The sequence below is a fragment of the Rhea pennata genome, chromosome 8, assembly GCF_028389875.1.
Source record: "Rhea pennata isolate bPtePen1 chromosome 8, bPtePen1.pri, whole genome shotgun sequence".
Taxonomy (NCBI): Eukaryota; Metazoa; Chordata; class Aves; order Rheiformes; family Rheidae; genus Rhea; species Rhea pennata.
In genome coordinates, this window is record NC_084670.1 from 10,883,965 (window position 1) to 10,902,441 (window position 18,477).

An 18,477-nucleotide genomic window follows, 5' to 3' on the forward strand; every position below is an offset into this window, starting at 1 on the left:
AATTTGAAGCCAAGATAAATCTTAATACACGTGTACAGTTTTGGCAGCTGTCTGTGGGGGATTGTAGCTTCCCCTTTCCTTTAGTAAAAGTTACTGAGCTGTGTGGTTTAAAGAGGTGTTGATAACTTAGAGCTAGATGCCCTAATAGTAAGCTAATGTCCCTTTTCCTCTTACTGTATTGCCTCGTGTCCTGTATGAATTACCTATACAAAGAGTTGTAGTTTCTGTCCCTAAGCCCCAAAAAACAAATCCAGTGTTGAACGTGAGCCATGGGGTCCGTAATGGATGTGCAGCTGCCTAGCCACCACTTTTCTCACCAGCAAGGTTGTTTTTCCCTCTGAAGGAGGGCACACCTGTGTGCTCTTATGGGATTCTGAAAGGACTTGCAATTCCTTAGCAACCATAGCTTTTCCATAGCTATGCGCAACACTCTTCAGGCTGTGGCATTCAAGCGTGGTAATTTGTTTGGAGGTGTAGCAGTGATAGCCCATGTGGTCATGCCTGAGCCAGTCTTCCTTTTAACAAAAGCTCCCATTTCCTCTTATTCCTTACTCTTCTCCTTCCTCAGGTCTGTGTTTTGTTTGAGTACTGGGAAACGTAGGATCACAGTGCAGCTGTTGACATCAAAGTACTTTAAAAATCACGGATTCTGTTTGTTTTGAGAAAGGATAAAATCCAAGTTCATGCTTTTTTGCTTTTTCTCTTGTTTTTTTTTCACTATCATGTTTCTGTAACATTTCAGTGATATTTTCCGCTACTTACCTTTCTTTTTTCTGCTCTTCATTTTCAGCTCTTCCTCCAAAGCCCCCCAAACCAATGACTCCAGTTAATACAAATGGGATAAAGGACAATTCCAGTTTCTCTCTGCAGGAAGCGGAGTGGTACTGGGGGGACATCTCAAGGTAAACTTTATTTATTATTAAAATTACAGTGGACTTGTTAGATCTCAGGGAAAGAATAATGCGTCCGTTTCAGACACAGAAGAAATGCTTTAGGACTATACTTGGCAAATTACCATAAATGCCAGTGTTCCACTGGTTTCAAGACTTGTGTTTATGTTCTAGAGCAAAGATTGTCAAACTTGATTGACAGCTATTTTCCTGGGATTTAAACTTTCTCCAGATATATAAACTCTTTGAAAAATTGGAATTTCTTTGGTTCAGAAGAAGAGTGCTTCTGAGTATGCTATATAGTAATGAGTTTTCAAAGTATACAGGGTTGAGATGCATGCAGTTCAGGAAACTTTTAGTTGGAGATTTATTAAGAATAAAACTCCCTTTATTCTAATTTTTGATCTCTTCAACATTTTGTTAGAATTGCATCTGTATTAATTTCCATTATGTGGTGGTATAAAACTAGTCTTATAATGCTTACTGTCACCAGCTATCATGTAGCAGATGATAGATACATACCAACTAAGTTTTACCTTTTCAGGAAACACTTTTCCATGTGCTTGAGAAAATAGATGGCCTGGGTTAGGTTCAGAAAATAACATACCATTTTTTTGTATACTTAATTTAACTGAAAAGAGAACCAAAGTGTCTAGTCTACCCTCTTAAGGCATTGCTGAATAGTCTAGAATTTGGAAGTGTAGGGAGAAACGTGAGCATGCTGGTCTTGTGATCAGAAGTTGCTCAAACTTGTACACATAATACTTTAAAACAGTTTGCCAGATAAAAGCAAGAAAAGTGTATTTGTCACAGTAGTTCATTGAAGTTCTGAGAAAGGAAATAAAGTTTTCATATCTTTATTGTACCACTCTTATCTCTAAAGTAAACCCGCATAGATTTCATTTTTGAAGGGCCTCAGCAGTGATATATTTCTGTTAATACTAAATCAAAGCAGAGTGGGAAAACCTGATCACAAAACCCGCTAGGCAGGGTTTGTTTAAAACAGCTCAGTATCAGTGTAAGTTCATTGACTATGGATTTGTTCCTCATTTACCAGTGCATGTGATGATAGGTGGAGATGCAGTACAAACCATGATGGAGTTGCTTCATTGGGTTAAATGTGACACACACACCTGTAAAGATGAAATTGTTTGACTCTAATTTGGAAGCCAGTAGGTACAAACTGCATTGGCCTGACAAATCAGCAACCAAGTTCTTAAGAACTTTTATTGAAGGTTTTACCGTGCCTCTAGATCACTTTCTTCTATTTAAAGATAGGAGGAGGCCATTTGAGTTACCTAGGTCTAGTCTGTGAAAGGTTTTGAGAGGAATAACCTGCTATGCACATGACGCCTAATAGAAATCAGTTGTCTTAGCGGAATGGCATTCAGGTAGTTAAATTAAGGCCATTTTGTAATAATACTTGCATTCTTAATGTTTGAACAAAAAAAATGATTTTTCTTTGTAAAGTTCAAGCAGACTTCCTACCTCATTTAGATAATGTTGAGGCTACCAGATAAACTTTTGTTTTCAAATGGTTGTATTAAAAAGTGCTTAAGTGCCACTAAGAACCTGTGAGAAGGCTGTTACAAAGTGTGATTTGTAATCTAGGTGGAATGGTTGAACCTGTCAAGACACTTAACTCCTTCAACTGTTTTTAATGCTTACAGGTATTGCCTTTCCCTAAAAGCTTTCTTGATTTATCTTAAAGCTCTAGGTCTAGTTTTTCTTTCTCTTCACACTTGTAAATAAGGAGAACTTGCACTGGAGCTAGCAAGGTTGCAGTGGTTTAAAACTGCTGTAAATAAGATCAGAGTTAAGCCAATAATGAGTCTTTTGAGACTGAAACTGTGCTAAACTCTAGACACCTTTGAGAGATGGTGCTAGAGCTTGTTTCTTAAGAGGTCAGGACTGGCTTCTCAAAGGGCACCTGTTTCCAGTGTGGGCTTTAAAACATGAGCAGCTTAGAGTGAAAGGTTATGAACTCTTGAGACACAGTACCTACCCTTGCTTAAACACAGACTCCTTCCTAAGTGGCAGTTGACTGCAGCTGCTATTTTTTCAGTATAACTGCATAAGTTTGAACTTGCTTTAGGTGGCCTGAAAGACTGGAGAGCCTGAGTTTGAAAGAAGATTGCTTCAAATTTTTGAAGACAAAACTCCTTACACCTGCTGGTGTTGGTAGCCCTGGCCTTGATAACTATAGTAGAGAGAGTCATGTCTTTAATGCTTCTAATTCTGTCTTCTTTTCCATTCTCCAGGGAAGAAGTAAATGACAAATTAAGAGACATGCCAGATGGAACATTCCTGGTGCGCGATGCATCAACCAAGATGCAGGGAGACTATACTCTGACTTTACGGTAAGTGTTGAGTGGTAATATTCTGCATAGTCAAACCTTACGTGGCTGGTCATTGTTCCGGTGACAGGAGTGGCTGTGTAAGGCTTACATGGCCCCAGCTGAGAGAGATCCCCAAAGTTATAGCAGCTCACAGAATGAACAAATAAGTAGCCAGGTGTAATAGTCTGTTCTGTACAGATTCAGTGATTCTATCCCTGAACTGAACAGTACTGTAAGGGTTTCTCTGTAAATTAGACGCGATTTGGGGAGGACAGCAACTCAGTAGTTAGTGCTAAGGTAAAAGTATTTGTAAGATAGGGCTTTGATTAATAGGAATGGGTTGAATAATCTCATCAGCATGCAGCTCTGGATAACTGAAAACAGTGTCCTCATAAAAAGAGTATTTTGTGCTTTTTGATCTAAAGTTTAGGAAATGTTGAATTGGAGGCATGTTTATTAAAATTGTCTACAAGTGGCAGACTTTTCAGAGCTGCTGCAGCCCTGTCTACCACAGTTAGGCAGACCTCTTGTGACTAGCTTCTAAGGTTTTTGCCCAGAATGTCACTTTCCTCTGTCAGGCTCTCAAGATTGGTTGTTACAGGTAAATTGGGATGGCATATAAGCCACAGCTGTGGTAGCATATCTTTGGGAGTTTCTCTGGTATGTAGGTATTTGATCTTGCCATGCAATTCAGTTGTCTTATGATGAGTTTGACCTCAAGCATGTGATTTAAATTCTACTGACTTGTACCTTGAAGTCTTTGAAGTCCAAGACTTCTGTGCTAAGGTCTGGCACGATTTGGTTATTTCTCTGAAGCCATGTCTTTAGGAACCACAACTGAGAGTACAGGAAGGACAGAATATTGTCTAAACAGTCTGTTGATGAAAAGGGAAGAAATAAACAGTATTTGTGGAAACTGCTAGGATGTATAAATCTGGATAATGTAAAGTCCAGAATTTACAGCCATGTTGTAATCCTCAAAGGATTTTGTTTTGGTTAGCATATCCTGTATTAACATTCATAACTTGAAAGACTTGTGAATTACTCTATAAATGTATACTCAGTTATATACTATTAGTGACCCTGAACTCCAGGAAATGCTGGGGTTCGGTTTTAATATGGCTCCTTTATTCAGCCTTAAGCATCCTCCTTTTCCCTTGAAAAAACTTCTAGCTAAGCTAGGCCTTTAGTTACAATAAGCTGGCTCCAGAACAAACACACAGGAAGCAATTTGCTTTGGGCTTTGCTCCCATTCAAATAATACACAATGATAATTCTGTGTGTATTGACTCTTAAACTACCTTATGTTTGTTAGTATGTAAAGGATAATTATTAAGGTGTACTTATTTAACTCTCTGACTGGCTTCAAAGATTCTTACCCAGGAATTTCACTATTTTAGTTAGCAGCCTCAGTGTTGAAGACAATAGGAGGTATGCAGTAAAACCTCTAAATGACTACTGTTTTACAGGAAGGGTGGCAACAATAAACTGATAAAGATCTATCATCGGGATGGAAAATACGGCTTTTCTGATCCACTGACATTTAATTCTGTTGTGGAACTGATTAACCACTACCGCAATGAGTCTCTTGCTCAGTATAACCCGAAGCTTGACGTGAAGTTGATGTATCCAGTATCCCGGTATCAGCAGGTAAGGTCTTTATCAGACTCCTGTAACTATTAGTGCAGGCACTCTGACGGCACATGCTAATGTGTCTTCAAAATTCTCTAGACATTTAAGCTTTCTGCTGCATTTTCCTAAACTACCTGTCTCCATCTGAGCAGTCCAATAGGGAAGTGAAACCCCTGCATGCTGCAGCCTTGAGCCTGTTTGAGCAGCTTTGTTCCCTTGGGCCCCTGGGACCTCCAGGGCTCTGTGCTAAACAGTTGAAGTTGCCCTTGAAACACATCTCTGAGCCATGCCGCTGCTTGCTGTATGCTTTTAGCCATCTAGCTTTTTCAGCAATTTTTTGGATGTTTTTATTCAGTAGTCTGAGACATTTCTATGCTTTAAGGAAAAAAAAGTGTAGAGCTTTTTGGAAAAAGCTCTCATCTTTCACTTCTGATTTTGAGCAATCCACTTCCTCCTTATTCCAAAGTAAGATAGAATTGTAGACCTAAGCTGTCATGTATTTTTGGAGTCTTCAGGGTTTTTTTTATCATAGTTCTAGGTGTCCCATAATACCAGTTCCCGGTCTTTTTAAACTCCAGAACTTGTTGTGCAGAAGGAAGGGATATTTCAATTTGATATTTGTGTTATGTAGAAACCTGTTTATAAAAATTATGCTAATGGCTGTAGAAATGCAAATGTGTGCGAGTGGACAAGTGAATACACTTAAGGAAAAGCTGCTTTGCTTGAAGACTTAATAGCTTTTTGTATATACAGGATCAGTTGGTGAAAGAAGATAACATAGATGCAGTAGGTAAAAAGCTTCAAGAATACCACGCTCAGTATCAAGAAAAGAGTAAAGAGTATGACAAATTGTATGAAGAATATACCAGAACATCACAGGTTAGTTTCACTGCAGCTATCTGCAGTGTCTGTTTCATGATATATTAAAAAAGACTTAATGTATTAAACCTAACAAAGTCATTCAAAGTCAAAAAATACAAAGAAAAAAAAATGGTCAGTTGTTTTGTAATAGAGCAAGGAGGTGTGAAGGTTGATGGAAACACAACTAATATTACTTGTTGGTGATACCCCTAGAGATATAGTGTGGGATGAGGGAAAAAATAGCAACTGAGCTTTCTATTATAAGGGAGAACAATGGAGAAGACCATCCTGTGCAAGCTTTGCACTGCAGACTGCTCTTTCAGCTTCTGAATATTTACAGCTGCTGCAGTGAAAATACTGGAAGGGCTTGGTCCAAGTTCTATGTGAAGTCATGTTCAAATCAAATCCTGAATTTCATGCAGTAAGGAAGTGCCAGTATGGTATTTGGGTTGATAGGGGGATGATGTTTGCTGGCAGTCTACCTGAAAACTAAGATGGAAAGCAAGACTAAAATACTTCTAAGAGAGTTTGCAGCCCAATAGGGAGGTTGGGGGGTAAGCTTACAGGAAGGGAGCAGAGAAGAGATGACTACTCAGACACTTGCACTAAAGTAAAATCTGATTAATCACATTTTGACTTGTAGGGGGAGAAGAGTTCATCATCTCAGTCAATTTAGGGAATGTAATTGAGTCTTGTGTTATCTGGATCGTGAACAAATGACAAAGACTCTTTCCTCACATAGGAAATTCAGATGAAGAGGACCGCAATTGAAGCGTTTAATGAAACCATTAAGATATTTGAGGAACAGTGCCACTCACAAGAGCGATACAGCAAAGAATACATTGAGAGATTTCGCAGAGAGGGGAATGACAAAGAAATTGAACGGTAGGCTTACAAGAAAGAACTAGTGTGCACTCTAGGACTCCCATGAATTTTTTAATGTAATAATCATATAAAACAACATTTAGTAAATTCAGTATTTTCACTGAGACTTTCCCAAAGTATGAACCTTCAATAAGCCCACTTCAGTGGGGAATTGTGTTACAGGGAGAAGAAGTGGATTGTTCTGTCTCTAACTTAAGCAAATTGAGATACTGTGATGAGGACCAGGTACAGTTTACATATGTATATTTCTAAAACACAGAACATAGACTTGATATACAAGGTGAATGTCTGTGAGCTGTAGTGTGAACTCAAATTGTTCTGAAGTGCAGTGTTGGCAGTGTATAGTTCTGAATCACCAGACTGACTTTATAAAGAACACTTGTTGCTTGACCGTGTTGGTGCTACAGAAAGCTGTATGTACCACAGAACAGGATTTGCTCCTAAATCTTGTTCTGCGTTTTTTTGTGGGGAACCCATAGAGGTTTTGAATCTTCTTCCTTGAAGATATTTATAACTTGACTGCACATAAGGTCCACAAACTGAAAATTCTTGCAACAGATGGTAGGTGAAAGGGTGATGGGTCTTCTAGCAAAAGATCTTGTGCTTTTCTGGCACTTCTGTAGCAATTTTCATGTTAAAATGAGGGGGAAGAGCGGAGGAACTGCTGTCGCAGTAGTTTGTGGGTCATTTATGTACAGTGATACCAGTAAGGTTCAGTCCCTCTGGACTGGATTGACTTCACCTCTCAAATATTGCACAATTATTTGTAGGATTATGATGAACTATGAGAAATTAAAATCACGCTTGGGCGAGATCCACGATAGTAAAATGCGTCTGGAACAAGATTTGAAGAAACAAGCTCTGGACAACAGAGAGACTGATAAGAAAATGAACAGTATCAAGCCTGACCTAATTCAGCTCCGCAAAATCAGAGATCAGTATCTTGTGTAAGTAAGCCTGACCTGTGACTCTAAATGGTGTCTCTGAACCAGGTTAATGACTGTTTCCATCAGGGTAATGGGAATTTAATTTTGTTTTCATAACCAAAATGGTGTGATTACTAATGTGGTATTAAACCTTGGCGTGGGATATTTGAGTAATTGGTTGGCCTCTTCCTGACTTCATTACTTTATTACTGCAGTTGTCAGACTTAAAGGGTCTGCTATAATTAAGTGCACATTGTGACTCATGTAAGTAAGGTATCATTTAAGATTAAATGAGTTATCAAGCAAAACGTGTCTACAATGCAACAGAGATTGGTAGTTTTTGTACTGGGTGAGGCAGATTTTACTCTCATCCTGCTTTTGATTTCACTGACACTTCTGTTACCCAGCTATTAATATCCTTGTGCTGGAGTCACTGCACTGGGATAACTCATTCTGGCAGAGAACAGTGGGAAGTGCACTCTAAGAAGGTGATGCTAGGTGGTTAGAGGAAGCCAACTGCAAGACTGGTTTTGCTTTTTCTCAGGAAAACAGGCAGCTGTCATGGTTTATATTCAGCTTCTTCCCTGGCCTGCACTGTGCAGAGGCAGTACCTCTTTCTCAAGCTGTACCTACCTCTTTCTCAACTGTACCTTCCTCTTTCTCCAGTTAAGAGGCTACTTCATGGCTCTTTGCTGTGCCCAGTAGAGGTGGCATCTCAGAAGACTATGCAGGGGAGCACTCATACAGAGTGTGGACTGTCTGTGTCTTCTCTATGGCTCTTGCTAGCAGACAGCAAATTAAGCTATAGGCCATTTCTCTACAGGGCCTTGTGTCTGAACCTCTGCTAGCTCAGTAAGAAAACCTACACACATCCTCTGAAGTAACATATTAATGCTCTCTTCTCCTGGCAGATGGCTCAACCACAAAGGAGTAAGACAGAAGCGAATAAATGACTGGCTGGGGATCAAAAATGAAAATATTGATGAGTAAGTGTCATTGTATATTTAACTTTACTGAGAAGTGGTGCATTGATAAGTGGTATGTTTTGTAGAGGTTGGTAATATGAAACATCAGTTTCTCTGTAAAGGATTCCAGAGAAAAGGAATTCTCTAAGGGATCCTTATGTCATGTGAGGCAACAACTCTGCTGAAACATTTAGGATTACAACTAAGTCAAGAAACCCGAGTTCCATATTGAAACCTCTAGGATTAGAGGCTATAAGCTTATACCAAGTGACCAGTAGGAGCCTGACATCCATGTCTGAGGGTTCTTTATGCATTTACTTTGAATGAGTTCTGCAAAAATAAATCACTCTGCTTATTGATTCCTTTGCTAAACAGAAGCTAACAACTTGATCTCCTCTTGCAGCACATACTTTGTGAATGAAGAAGATGAAAACCTGCCACATCATGATGAGAAAACTTGGTTTGTTGGGGACCTCAATCGTATCCAAGCAGAAGACTTGCTCTGTGGAAAACCTGATGGAGCATTTTTAATTCGAGAAAGTAGCAAGAAAGGGTGTTATGCTTGTTCTGTGGTGTAAGTATAGTTTCCTTTTTTTTTTCTTCTAACTTTTTCAGTTCACAAATCTCTACCATATTTCTATATTCTGAAGAACAAAAGCCAGGTCTAGCCTAGGCCTACTCATTGAAACCTGTTGCATGTTTTCAGGAATTCTAGAATGGCAACAGTTTTGTTGCAAAAATCTTCTTTGGAAGTGCAGTAACTAATTCTAACAGTCTTTTCAGTCACCACAGTCACTAGTACAAAATTCTGAAGTATTCCAACTTGAAGCTCTACAGTCATAAGCAATTCAGGGCCAAATTCTCCCATGTTTTCATCTGCCAGGGAACATGTGGGAAGGAAAACTGCACTGTAATGCTGTAACATCTTCTGTTCTCACTTTTAGACATGCCAAACTCCAGGCTCCTCCTGTTGTGTGTTTAAGATAATGGAGGATAAAACTTCAGAGGAGACGTTATTTGTGAGCAGTAGTTTTTATGGCATTCACACAGACTCAAAACAGCCATACCTATATCTGATGTTTTGAATTGCACCAGCCTTGCATTGATTTTTAGTGTTTTACTTGATTTTATGCGAGTACAATGGAGGGCAGAAATACTCTGGTTCTATTATCTAAAAATCCTTCAAGCCTATTTTGGAGTGCAAAATGGCTTTCACTGATTTATTTCACATGAGGCTAATTACATCTGAAAGCAAGTCAGGGAAATAAGTATGTGAAGGTATATCACCTCAAGGTGACTGAAGGTTGTAGTATCTGTTATGCTCAGGATAGTCTGTCACAGTCACTGAAGTGACAGGTTCATCAGATACTTCCGCTTGGTTGGTATCATGCTACAAGATAGCAAAGGCATGGCATAATGTAACCTGTTCCTACATGTGACTTGGATTGTAAAAAGCTCCAGTACAAGGATTACATAATACTTGATCTTTTTGGCAGATAAGTTATTCTAGCAGCTTTGGAAATAATGTGTTCCAGCAAATGCTTTGCCAAGTTAGGGACTCAATCACTATGACTTCAGATAATGAACCAACTTGAATGCATGCCATGCTTAACATTAGAAAATGCACATTGAAAGTTAGTGCTGTATTTCATGAAACACTCTGTAGGTCCTAAGGACTTGCAGGCTTTGGCTTGTTCACTTAGTTGAAAGCTTTCCAAATAAGTTGAGCACAAAGTTGTTGCTGACTTCAGGTGCTTATCTTCTTGGTTAAGCTCTTGACTCTTTTTCCAAGAGACGTTTGGAGAACAATGCAGTAGGGAATTGTAATACTGGGATAGAAGAGGCCTGTTATGTGGATTATTATGTAAGAGTATTTAATCACATGCCCTGAAGCACTGTTTCTTCACAGACTATATTAATCTCCTCTGCTTGCATCTACTGGGTTCTCCATTGTGTAATTTAGTGACTGGCAGAGTTGCTATGTTAGTTAATTGTTAATAGACTGTCACTTTGGGTTTGTTCTTTGATGTTAAACTCTCTTGTTTTCTTTCCTTGCAGAGCTGATGGAGAAGTGAAACACTGTGTGATCTACAGCACTCCAAGAGGTTATGGGTTTGCAGAACCGTATAACCTGTACAGCACACTTAAGGATTTGGTTCTTCATTACCAGCAGACATCCCTTGTCCAGCACAACGATTCCCTAAATGTCAGGCTTGCCTACCCTGTCTACGCACACATGCCCCCCTCTCTTTGCAGATAAATCTTGGGGAGGAGGAAAGTGTTGGCTATCTTGGATTCTTTTCTACAATTTTTATTAGAACTTGGAGGGCATTCTTTCTCCTTAGACTGCTTGTTTTGCACAAGAAGTGATTCTGTGAATGTGAATCAAAAAGAGGCCTAGCAGCAACAAGATGACAACTTGGGTGTAGGTGTCCTGGTGCTACCTAAAAGCTCAGCTGTGCTTTTACACTGATACTTTTGTTTCCTTATGAGGGGAATAAACTCAACACAATGCATACAAAAATACTGGAAGCAAAACATCATTTTTGGAGATAATTTTTTGCCAGGCACCTTCAGAGGAACTTCTAATTGGATTTTGTTTTCTCTTGTTCTTGTAGAGACAATTTGAAGAACCTCTGTTTGAGGCATCAGTAATGTCTTTCAGTCTTAAACCCCAACGAACTAGAGGGGAAACTCTACCACAGCAATTTTTCTCTGTTAATTTCAGCAGCTTCACTGCGATTCAGCTGAACTTCCAAAAGAGGGCTTGTCTTAAGGTAGCGTGAAATTTGGTGAGAGAAGACCAAAGGAATTGTGGAAAGCTTCAGGTTTTTATTTAAATGGAAAATGCTTGTAAAGAAAAGTTGCTTTATTTTTTTGCCAACAGTAACAAAGTTTTGGTTTCAATGGCACTATAGGTCTTCACTTAAAGGAAACATAACCAAATTGAACCCACCAAAACTTTGTTTGTTGCTAGATTGAGCACTTATAGGAAAGGTTGCGTTAGCATCCGCACATACTTTCTACACCAAAACTTGAAACAAATAAAAGGAAAAGCTAAAACATTGTGTGGCTTCACAACACTAATTTGTCTGACCTGATATAATTGCTTCCTCTCCTCTCTTTCTTCATCCCTCTTCTTCCCATTCCTCAGCTTGGGCTTCTGTTTTCAATTTTTAAAGATAACCATGCTTCAGAATGTAAACTAGAATGAAACTTGCACTCACATGTTGCAGTTCTCTTGCTGAACAAGGACCGACTCTTGTAGCACTTGGTTTTTGATGTAAAAGAGGTGCAATCTAATGCTTCTGGATGGCTTACTGTACCAAATTATTTCATGAGTAGTAGTTAAAAGTGAGCGTGCTAATTGAATCTGATTTGGTCTTTGCAAGCTAGATTCTGAGCTTTCACATCACTGTAGCCAAGCAAGATTTTTACACTGGTATAATCTAAACTCCTTTGTTATTTTGTATATTATGCAAAATGCAGGAAGGGGAGAGAGCTGTATTCCTCTGTTACTGGGTGTCTGATACCTTCACTTGGCAAGGGCTGCTGTCAGATACTGGAGTAGGTAGTTCTGGGCTTTGTCAAGTATAGCAATCATCCAATAAATCCCCTCTTTGGAAAGAAGAAAGTACACACCACAAGTATACAAAGCAGCTTATTTCCATTCCTTCGGGTTCTAAAATGAAAAAGAGCTAAGTTTGGCAAACTGAACCACTTGGCATCAAAGCGTAACTGGCAAAGTAATTGTTCAGTGTGCAACCTTGAAAGTTGCTTTTGTTCCTATTATTGGAAGCAGTTCCCTTGAAATGTGCCCATTGTACAGCACAGGAAGCCGACAGTCATGCAAATCTGAGACTACACACTGGGAACTTCTGGACCTGTTTCTGACCCTATTGCTGATTTCCTTCCTGTTCAAATTGTCAGGCTTGTCGATGTTGAAAGTGTAAAATCATCAGAGGCACTGCAAGTATTATTTAGCTGAATGTCATGAATTTGCAAGTGGGGAAGTGACAAGCCTGGGGCACTGATGGCAGTTGCAGGAGGGGTACTGTAGTTGCCTGATATGCCCGTGAGAGATTTCATTTTGCACTAATGACCCTGGCACATCCCAGGTGCTTTGTAGCCAGGTAGAGTACAACTTTCAGGCAAAGGGTTCTAGAGATGCCACTGTTCTCATTAAAGAAAAGACTATGAAACTTAGCTGGGCAGTAGAGGAGAAGAAAGTTAATGCAGGCTGTTCTGTCAAAGTGACCCACGTGTGTCCCTGGTGTGTCCCTTCTCTCCTGCTTCTCCAGGAAAAGTAAAACTCAGCCTTTGCTCTTAGCCTTGCTGTGGAGTGGATTCCCCAGCTGTACGTGGACATGGAAATTTTTCTTTCTAAAGAAACTTGCCCTACCTCTTCGATAATTTGCAGTTCTAATCTGGTAACTGTAAAGCTGTCACTCTCACACCTCTTGTGCATCTAATGTTCCCTTAGCGCTGGATTCAGTCCAAACACCTAATGAGGGAAATCGATTCAAAGGCACAAATGATAGCCAGGTGTCTAATTCCTGTGGAAAAATCTGTGCAAGAGGAGTGTCTGGTTGTTTTCTATGCTTTTGCAGTCTCTCAGGGCTCTGCTCTTACAATATTAACGTTTGACAAAGATGGGGCATGTATTTCTGATTCTTGTTTTTGTGAAAAGAACTAGCTGAAGCGTTTTACATCTACTGTGTTTTTAGATAGGACGCAGGCTTGATTTTGTTTTAAACAAACAAGTCTACTTTCAGGCTCATAAATCCTGGCACACCCTCAGAGTACTGACAGCAGCGGCATAAAAGTGGGAACGTCTGAAGTTTCCTTGTAGTGGGATCTCACTGATCTTGTGAGGTCTTGGTCTGGGCTCCAGCCCCGTTTATGCCAATGTAAACACAGTATAATTCCATTGGCATTTGTGAAGGTATCTTGGCTTTATAGTGGTGTGACTGAACTCTTAATCTGGTCCTTCTTTCTTTCACTAATCACATGTGATGCATTTGCTGTGAATGATGTGCTCAGAGCCAAAAGCCATCTTGAAGCCCCCCACCCTCCCCAACCTTCAGATCAGGACTGTAGGCAGATTAAGCCTATGGTATTTGTATTTGGCTCCGTTATCCTCATTGATCTTTCTGAGTGTCTGTTTTGCCACTGTATCTCTTTGCGCCTAAAGTCACAGCTGCTAAGATTATTACCCATTTCTTACTCTCACCTGCCATTGCGCACATTCTCTTTGTATCAGTTTTGCACTCATATGGCAAGTGAAAATGGGTATAAAACCAACTGACATATGTAGCAGGTGTAATCCACTGGGCAAGGGCTTGGTCCTGCTACATTTATTTTATTTGGCCTAATTCTGCTTGCTCAGTAGTTTTAGACCCGTGAGAAATGCTGTTGCTTCCAGTAGTCGTTCCTAGCTTGCATAACTGAGAAATCAGAAATGGGCTTACGAGGTACAGGATTACACCTTGTACAAAAACCAGCTGTTCAGACTAAAACAAATACAGGAAATGTGAACATAAAGGCAAAACAAAGGAACTCAAGTTCTTTTAAAGCAGTAAGATGTGAGAAAGTTTTGGTTTCAAGAGTCAAAGCATCAGGAGGAAAGAGGGGGAAATAGTCTCTCTGTCGGAGCAGCCGTTTTGTATTGGACTGCAGCTAGAAGAGTACTGATTTCATTGACCCATATTGTATTAAATATGTATGTAGAGTTAAATAACTTTTGCACAGTGTTAAATGTGGGGGGGGGGAATGTTGAAACTCTAATATGCACAGTTTCTTCTAATCTGTTTTGAAGTATATTTGCAGGGATCAGGGGTGATTCAGTATTTCGTATTCGTATGGATGGGAATTCAGGTCTACTTCCACAGTTGCCATTGGCCCCATTACGTCAGCCAACAGTGCCATGTTTTTGAAGTTAACAAATCTTTTTCCACTAGTTTCTTTCTTGATTTTAAGTGATTTTAGAATGGAAAGAACTAACCTAGAAACTCAGAGGGATGTCTTGACAGATATTTGGACTACTACACAATACATTGTGAAACAGTAATATGTAATGGTGCATCTTCTACCCCCCAAATGCTCCAGATTTGGGGGTTGTTTTCTCATCTGTTTTTTAATTCCCACAATCAGTGGGTTGGGTGGCTGATCTGCACCTTTCGTAGCTGGAGTCTAGAGTTCACATCCAGTATGGCCCTCTGTCCTATGCCAAAAATGAAACACTCTTTCCACACTCATTTCTCTTAATGTGGCAGATAGTCAAGAAATTTTCCATTTATTGTGACGGGCCTGATTCTTTTCTCGCTGACACTAGTGTAAGCAAGAGTTCCACAACTGAAAGCCATCTCTGGGAAAAGAGCTTGTATTGAATCATATCTGAATTCAAGTCATAGAAGGGCAAAACTCAAATCTTGGCCTTCACAAAGCCAGGCGACTGTAATGGGGACTGTGGAAATGAATGTTGGCGCTTAGTGCTGTTTTGGGGAGGAGAGGGGAAGAAGGATGGTCTTGGTTGCCCTATATCTTGTGCACTCTGCAAACTTGAGTGGCAACATGTCTGTAAATGAATACTGTGGCTGTATAATACAGCAGAATTGCTAAAGAGGTGTCACAACTTAAGTTTGGAAAAGCCCCTTATTTGGTACTTGAACAATCTCTCTTCTGTTTTTGAATGTGTTTATTTTTTATTTTTGTTACACTAACAGGGAATAAAAATCTGAAATGTTAGTGAGTCTTGTATGTTTGCTGCATTATGCAGACATGAAACAGGTACTGTTTGTGGATCGAGAGGGGTAAGAGACAGGTTCAACATGCAGTTTTTACAAAGCACTATGATGAGTTGGGGTATGTCTTGTATAGATCATGTTTAAAGTGAGACTTTCTTATGCGTAGCTTCTTTCTGTTTAATTTACAGACATTTGCTTTGGGAACAGCAAAGTCTAAATATATTCCTGAAGAACAAAGATGCAGTTGGGGGTAGGGGAGGCACACTTACTCAAATTTGCCATTCAAAGCAATCTTGAAAATGCTTTAATAAATGGGGGGGGAGGGTTGGCATCCTAAAGAATCTCTCTGGTTGTAGCTTGATCAAGCAGCAGACAGACCACTGAAGCAGGACCTCTGTCTTTAACCATAAAAGAAAGAGGAGATGCCAGAATAGACCCAGGCACAATGTTCACGTTGAAAACTTTGGAATAATTGGTTGTACTTAAATGTGCGTGCAAGTAGATACATGAGAAACAGCCAGAAAACCAATAGAAGTCCTTGAGGACTTGCTCCTCTTTTTTGTATTGGAAGGAAACTTGCATTGCTGATCCCCTAGTTTCCTTTGGCACTGACTGTGCAGCCAGGAGAAGAGAACCAAGTTACTAGCCCAAATCAATGCAGGCCTGTTCGTAAAGCAACTCGACTACTTAATTACTGAGTGAGGAGTATGTTTTGTTGGGGTTGGATGAAATTTGTCCAACATTTTTGTGAATCTTGCATTCTGTGGGCAGAAATACCTTCCACCAAATAGGAAAGGAAAAATCTGTTTTAAAATCTTTAACTCCTTCCTGTTGGTTCACGAGGGCAGACCAGGAGGATTAGTAATGCGCTTGTTAAGATGATGACAGTGCTTGAAGTGCTAGTCTTTGGGGCTGGCTCCATGCAATTAATGCAGAATTTGTATTTTTTTTTATTGCTATTGGCATAGATGGTGGTGGATGACTAGACTCACTATTTGTTCAGAAATTTTCCTTTGCAAAAATGGAATATGAGCTTCCGAGGCAGAACAAAGGAAAACGGGTTCTCTTATCCATAGGGAAAAAAGCGCTTCACTGATAACCAGCGTTAGACAAAGTGGCTTCGATTTGACACTCCCATCCCCAGCCTATTGCTGCTGCAAGATTGGTTTTTGCAAACGAGAGGACGCGTATCTTCCTCCGAGTTCAGCGGGGTTTCACCCGTGCGCTCGCCAAGCTTTGGAGCAGCTGTAGAACGGGCTTGGGATCGGTTGGGGAAAAAAAAAAGGCTTGTGTCCAAAGACTAAAACGTGCAAGGGTGAATATCCCGCCCGCCCTCGACACAAGTCTCTCGACTTCAGTGGCATCCTACAGTGCTTCGGCCAGCCAGGAGAGCACCCAGGGTGTTCGCCCAAGCGCGGGGAGCGGAGGGGTTTCCTCCTTTGCTCGCCTGGTTGGGGTTCGGTTCCGTTTTGGTTTTGTGAGCGGCTCCTACATCGGGCAAAGATACGTTTGACTAAACCTGTTAATTTTGTATATCTGGCTGTTTATTGCACCACAGGATTGTAACGGTCTGCATCATATCTGTGTGTGTGCGTGCGCGTGCGTGTGTATATGTACTGTATGTATATAGATATATGTAAAATATATTCACATACACATTTATATGCATTAGCTGTAAGTGGCACTGCCCCTTGACAATAAAATGAAATTCACTGTTAGCACATTCTAACATGCATTTAGGCAAAGTTGGGTTTGTTTTTGTCAAATGAAAAGGAGTTTATTGTGATCATCTTGAATATGTGCTTTTGAAATTCTAAACTATGGATTTCTTTGTTTTGTTTTTGTTTTTTTTTTTAACTGATTGAATTTGGGTTTTGTAGTTATTTACTCTGGGACAAAGCATTAAAATTAGTTCAAAGCAAAGGTTAAAAGAAGAAACCCTCTTGTGTTCCTTCAAGATACAGTTAACATTTGCACGTTTAAATAGGCCTGAAAAACCTCCTGTCTAGAGCTGATGTGCAATGGGTGGTATTGATACATATCACTTTGTGAATGGACTCTTTATATAAGGTGTGGTTCAATGTAAAGCATGAGTGGGTGTTTGATCTTGTATTGAGGGCTGAAATAACAGCACACTCCTTCGTGCAACCTTTGCAGTAATGTGTTTTTTTTTTTTTTTTTTTTAATTTGAATTCTATTTTCTTTAAGGGAAACTGCATCTGTTAAGAACCTGCTTCTCCAGAAGCTCTTGAGTTTTTTTTTTTCCGTATGAATTCCAGCATGTAACTTTGGTACTTGTTTGTTATTTGTGTAAAACCTGTTCTTCTGTCGTTTATGGTGTAGTCAAAAATTAAAAAAAAAAGGAATTCATGTAGTTTAACTTTTAAAAAGAAACAAACTGCTTCATAAGGAAACCAATTGTATGTTAGTGTTTTCAGACAAGTCCTACTGTAGTTTCTAGATCAGTATAATGCAACACTGTACTTGTCACCAGATGTGTTACAATTTTGCTGTATTTTCTTTTAATAGATGGTTGGGCTTTTAAATCCCAGACACTAAGCATCCTGGGCCTACTTGCTCTAGATCAAAAATGCAATAAAAAAGATTGCAATAAAGCACATTGACATGTAATGTTTTAGAAGGATGTACTGACAGCTGTTTCTAATAAATTCAGAAATGCAGCGTACTTGGAATGTCGTGGTGTTAGCTGTGCGTGTGTGTGTGTGTCTTCCCGGCTGAGGCCAGGAGAATCATCTTTAAAAGAGACATTAAAAAAAAATAAAGAAAAAAATCCAGAGCTCTAATTCTTTCCCGGTTGGTGCTGAAGCAGCATTAGTGCTCCGCAAGTAGTCGAGTTTCCAGGAAGCAAACACGCTGTTCCTCAGCGCCGGGAACAAAACATTCGTCCCGCGTGCGCCCGAGGTTCAAGGGAGCCTCCCCGGAGGCTGCTGTCGGCGCAGGCGAGAGCTCGGGAACGGGTCCGCATCCCCCGAGCAGCTTCCCGCTGCTCCGCGCGGCACGGAGGGACCGTCAGAGCTGAAACCTTCCCCCGTGCTGAGATCAGAGAGGAGCGTCAAGCGTAGCACCGGCACGCTCTCCAACGGCACCTTTCTTTAGCTCATTTTATAGCAGCTTTAGAGAACAGGGAGCCAGCAGGTACGTTCTTGCAGGCCTCGTTGCTTCCTCCACCATCGGAGGAAAACCGGATTGGGGGCACTGCTTCTGCAGACTGA

At 40.2% G+C, this 18,477-nt stretch overlaps 1 protein-coding gene across 1 annotated transcript in view; it reads left to right on the top strand.

Moving 5' to 3' along the window:
• Window positions 1–17,930, top strand: part of PIK3R3 (phosphoinositide-3-kinase regulatory subunit 3) — a 33,566-nt gene extending 15,636 nt beyond the window's left edge. Inside the window, exons 2-10 of the mRNA XM_062581996.1 lie at window positions 791–902; window positions 3,152–3,250; window positions 4,699–4,879; window positions 5,615–5,740; window positions 6,465–6,607; window positions 7,378–7,554; window positions 8,445–8,519; window positions 8,902–9,072; window positions 10,557–17,930. Coding sequence (XP_062437980.1) covers window positions 791–902; window positions 3,152–3,250; window positions 4,699–4,879; window positions 5,615–5,740; window positions 6,465–6,607; window positions 7,378–7,554; window positions 8,445–8,519; window positions 8,902–9,072; window positions 10,557–10,758 — 1,286 coding nt within the window. The 3' untranslated portion in view covers window positions 10,759–17,930. The remainder of the gene's footprint in view (window positions 1–790; window positions 903–3,151; window positions 3,251–4,698; window positions 4,880–5,614; window positions 5,741–6,464; window positions 6,608–7,377; window positions 7,555–8,444; window positions 8,520–8,901; window positions 9,073–10,556) is intronic.
• Window positions 17,931–18,477: the final 547 nt, after the last annotated feature.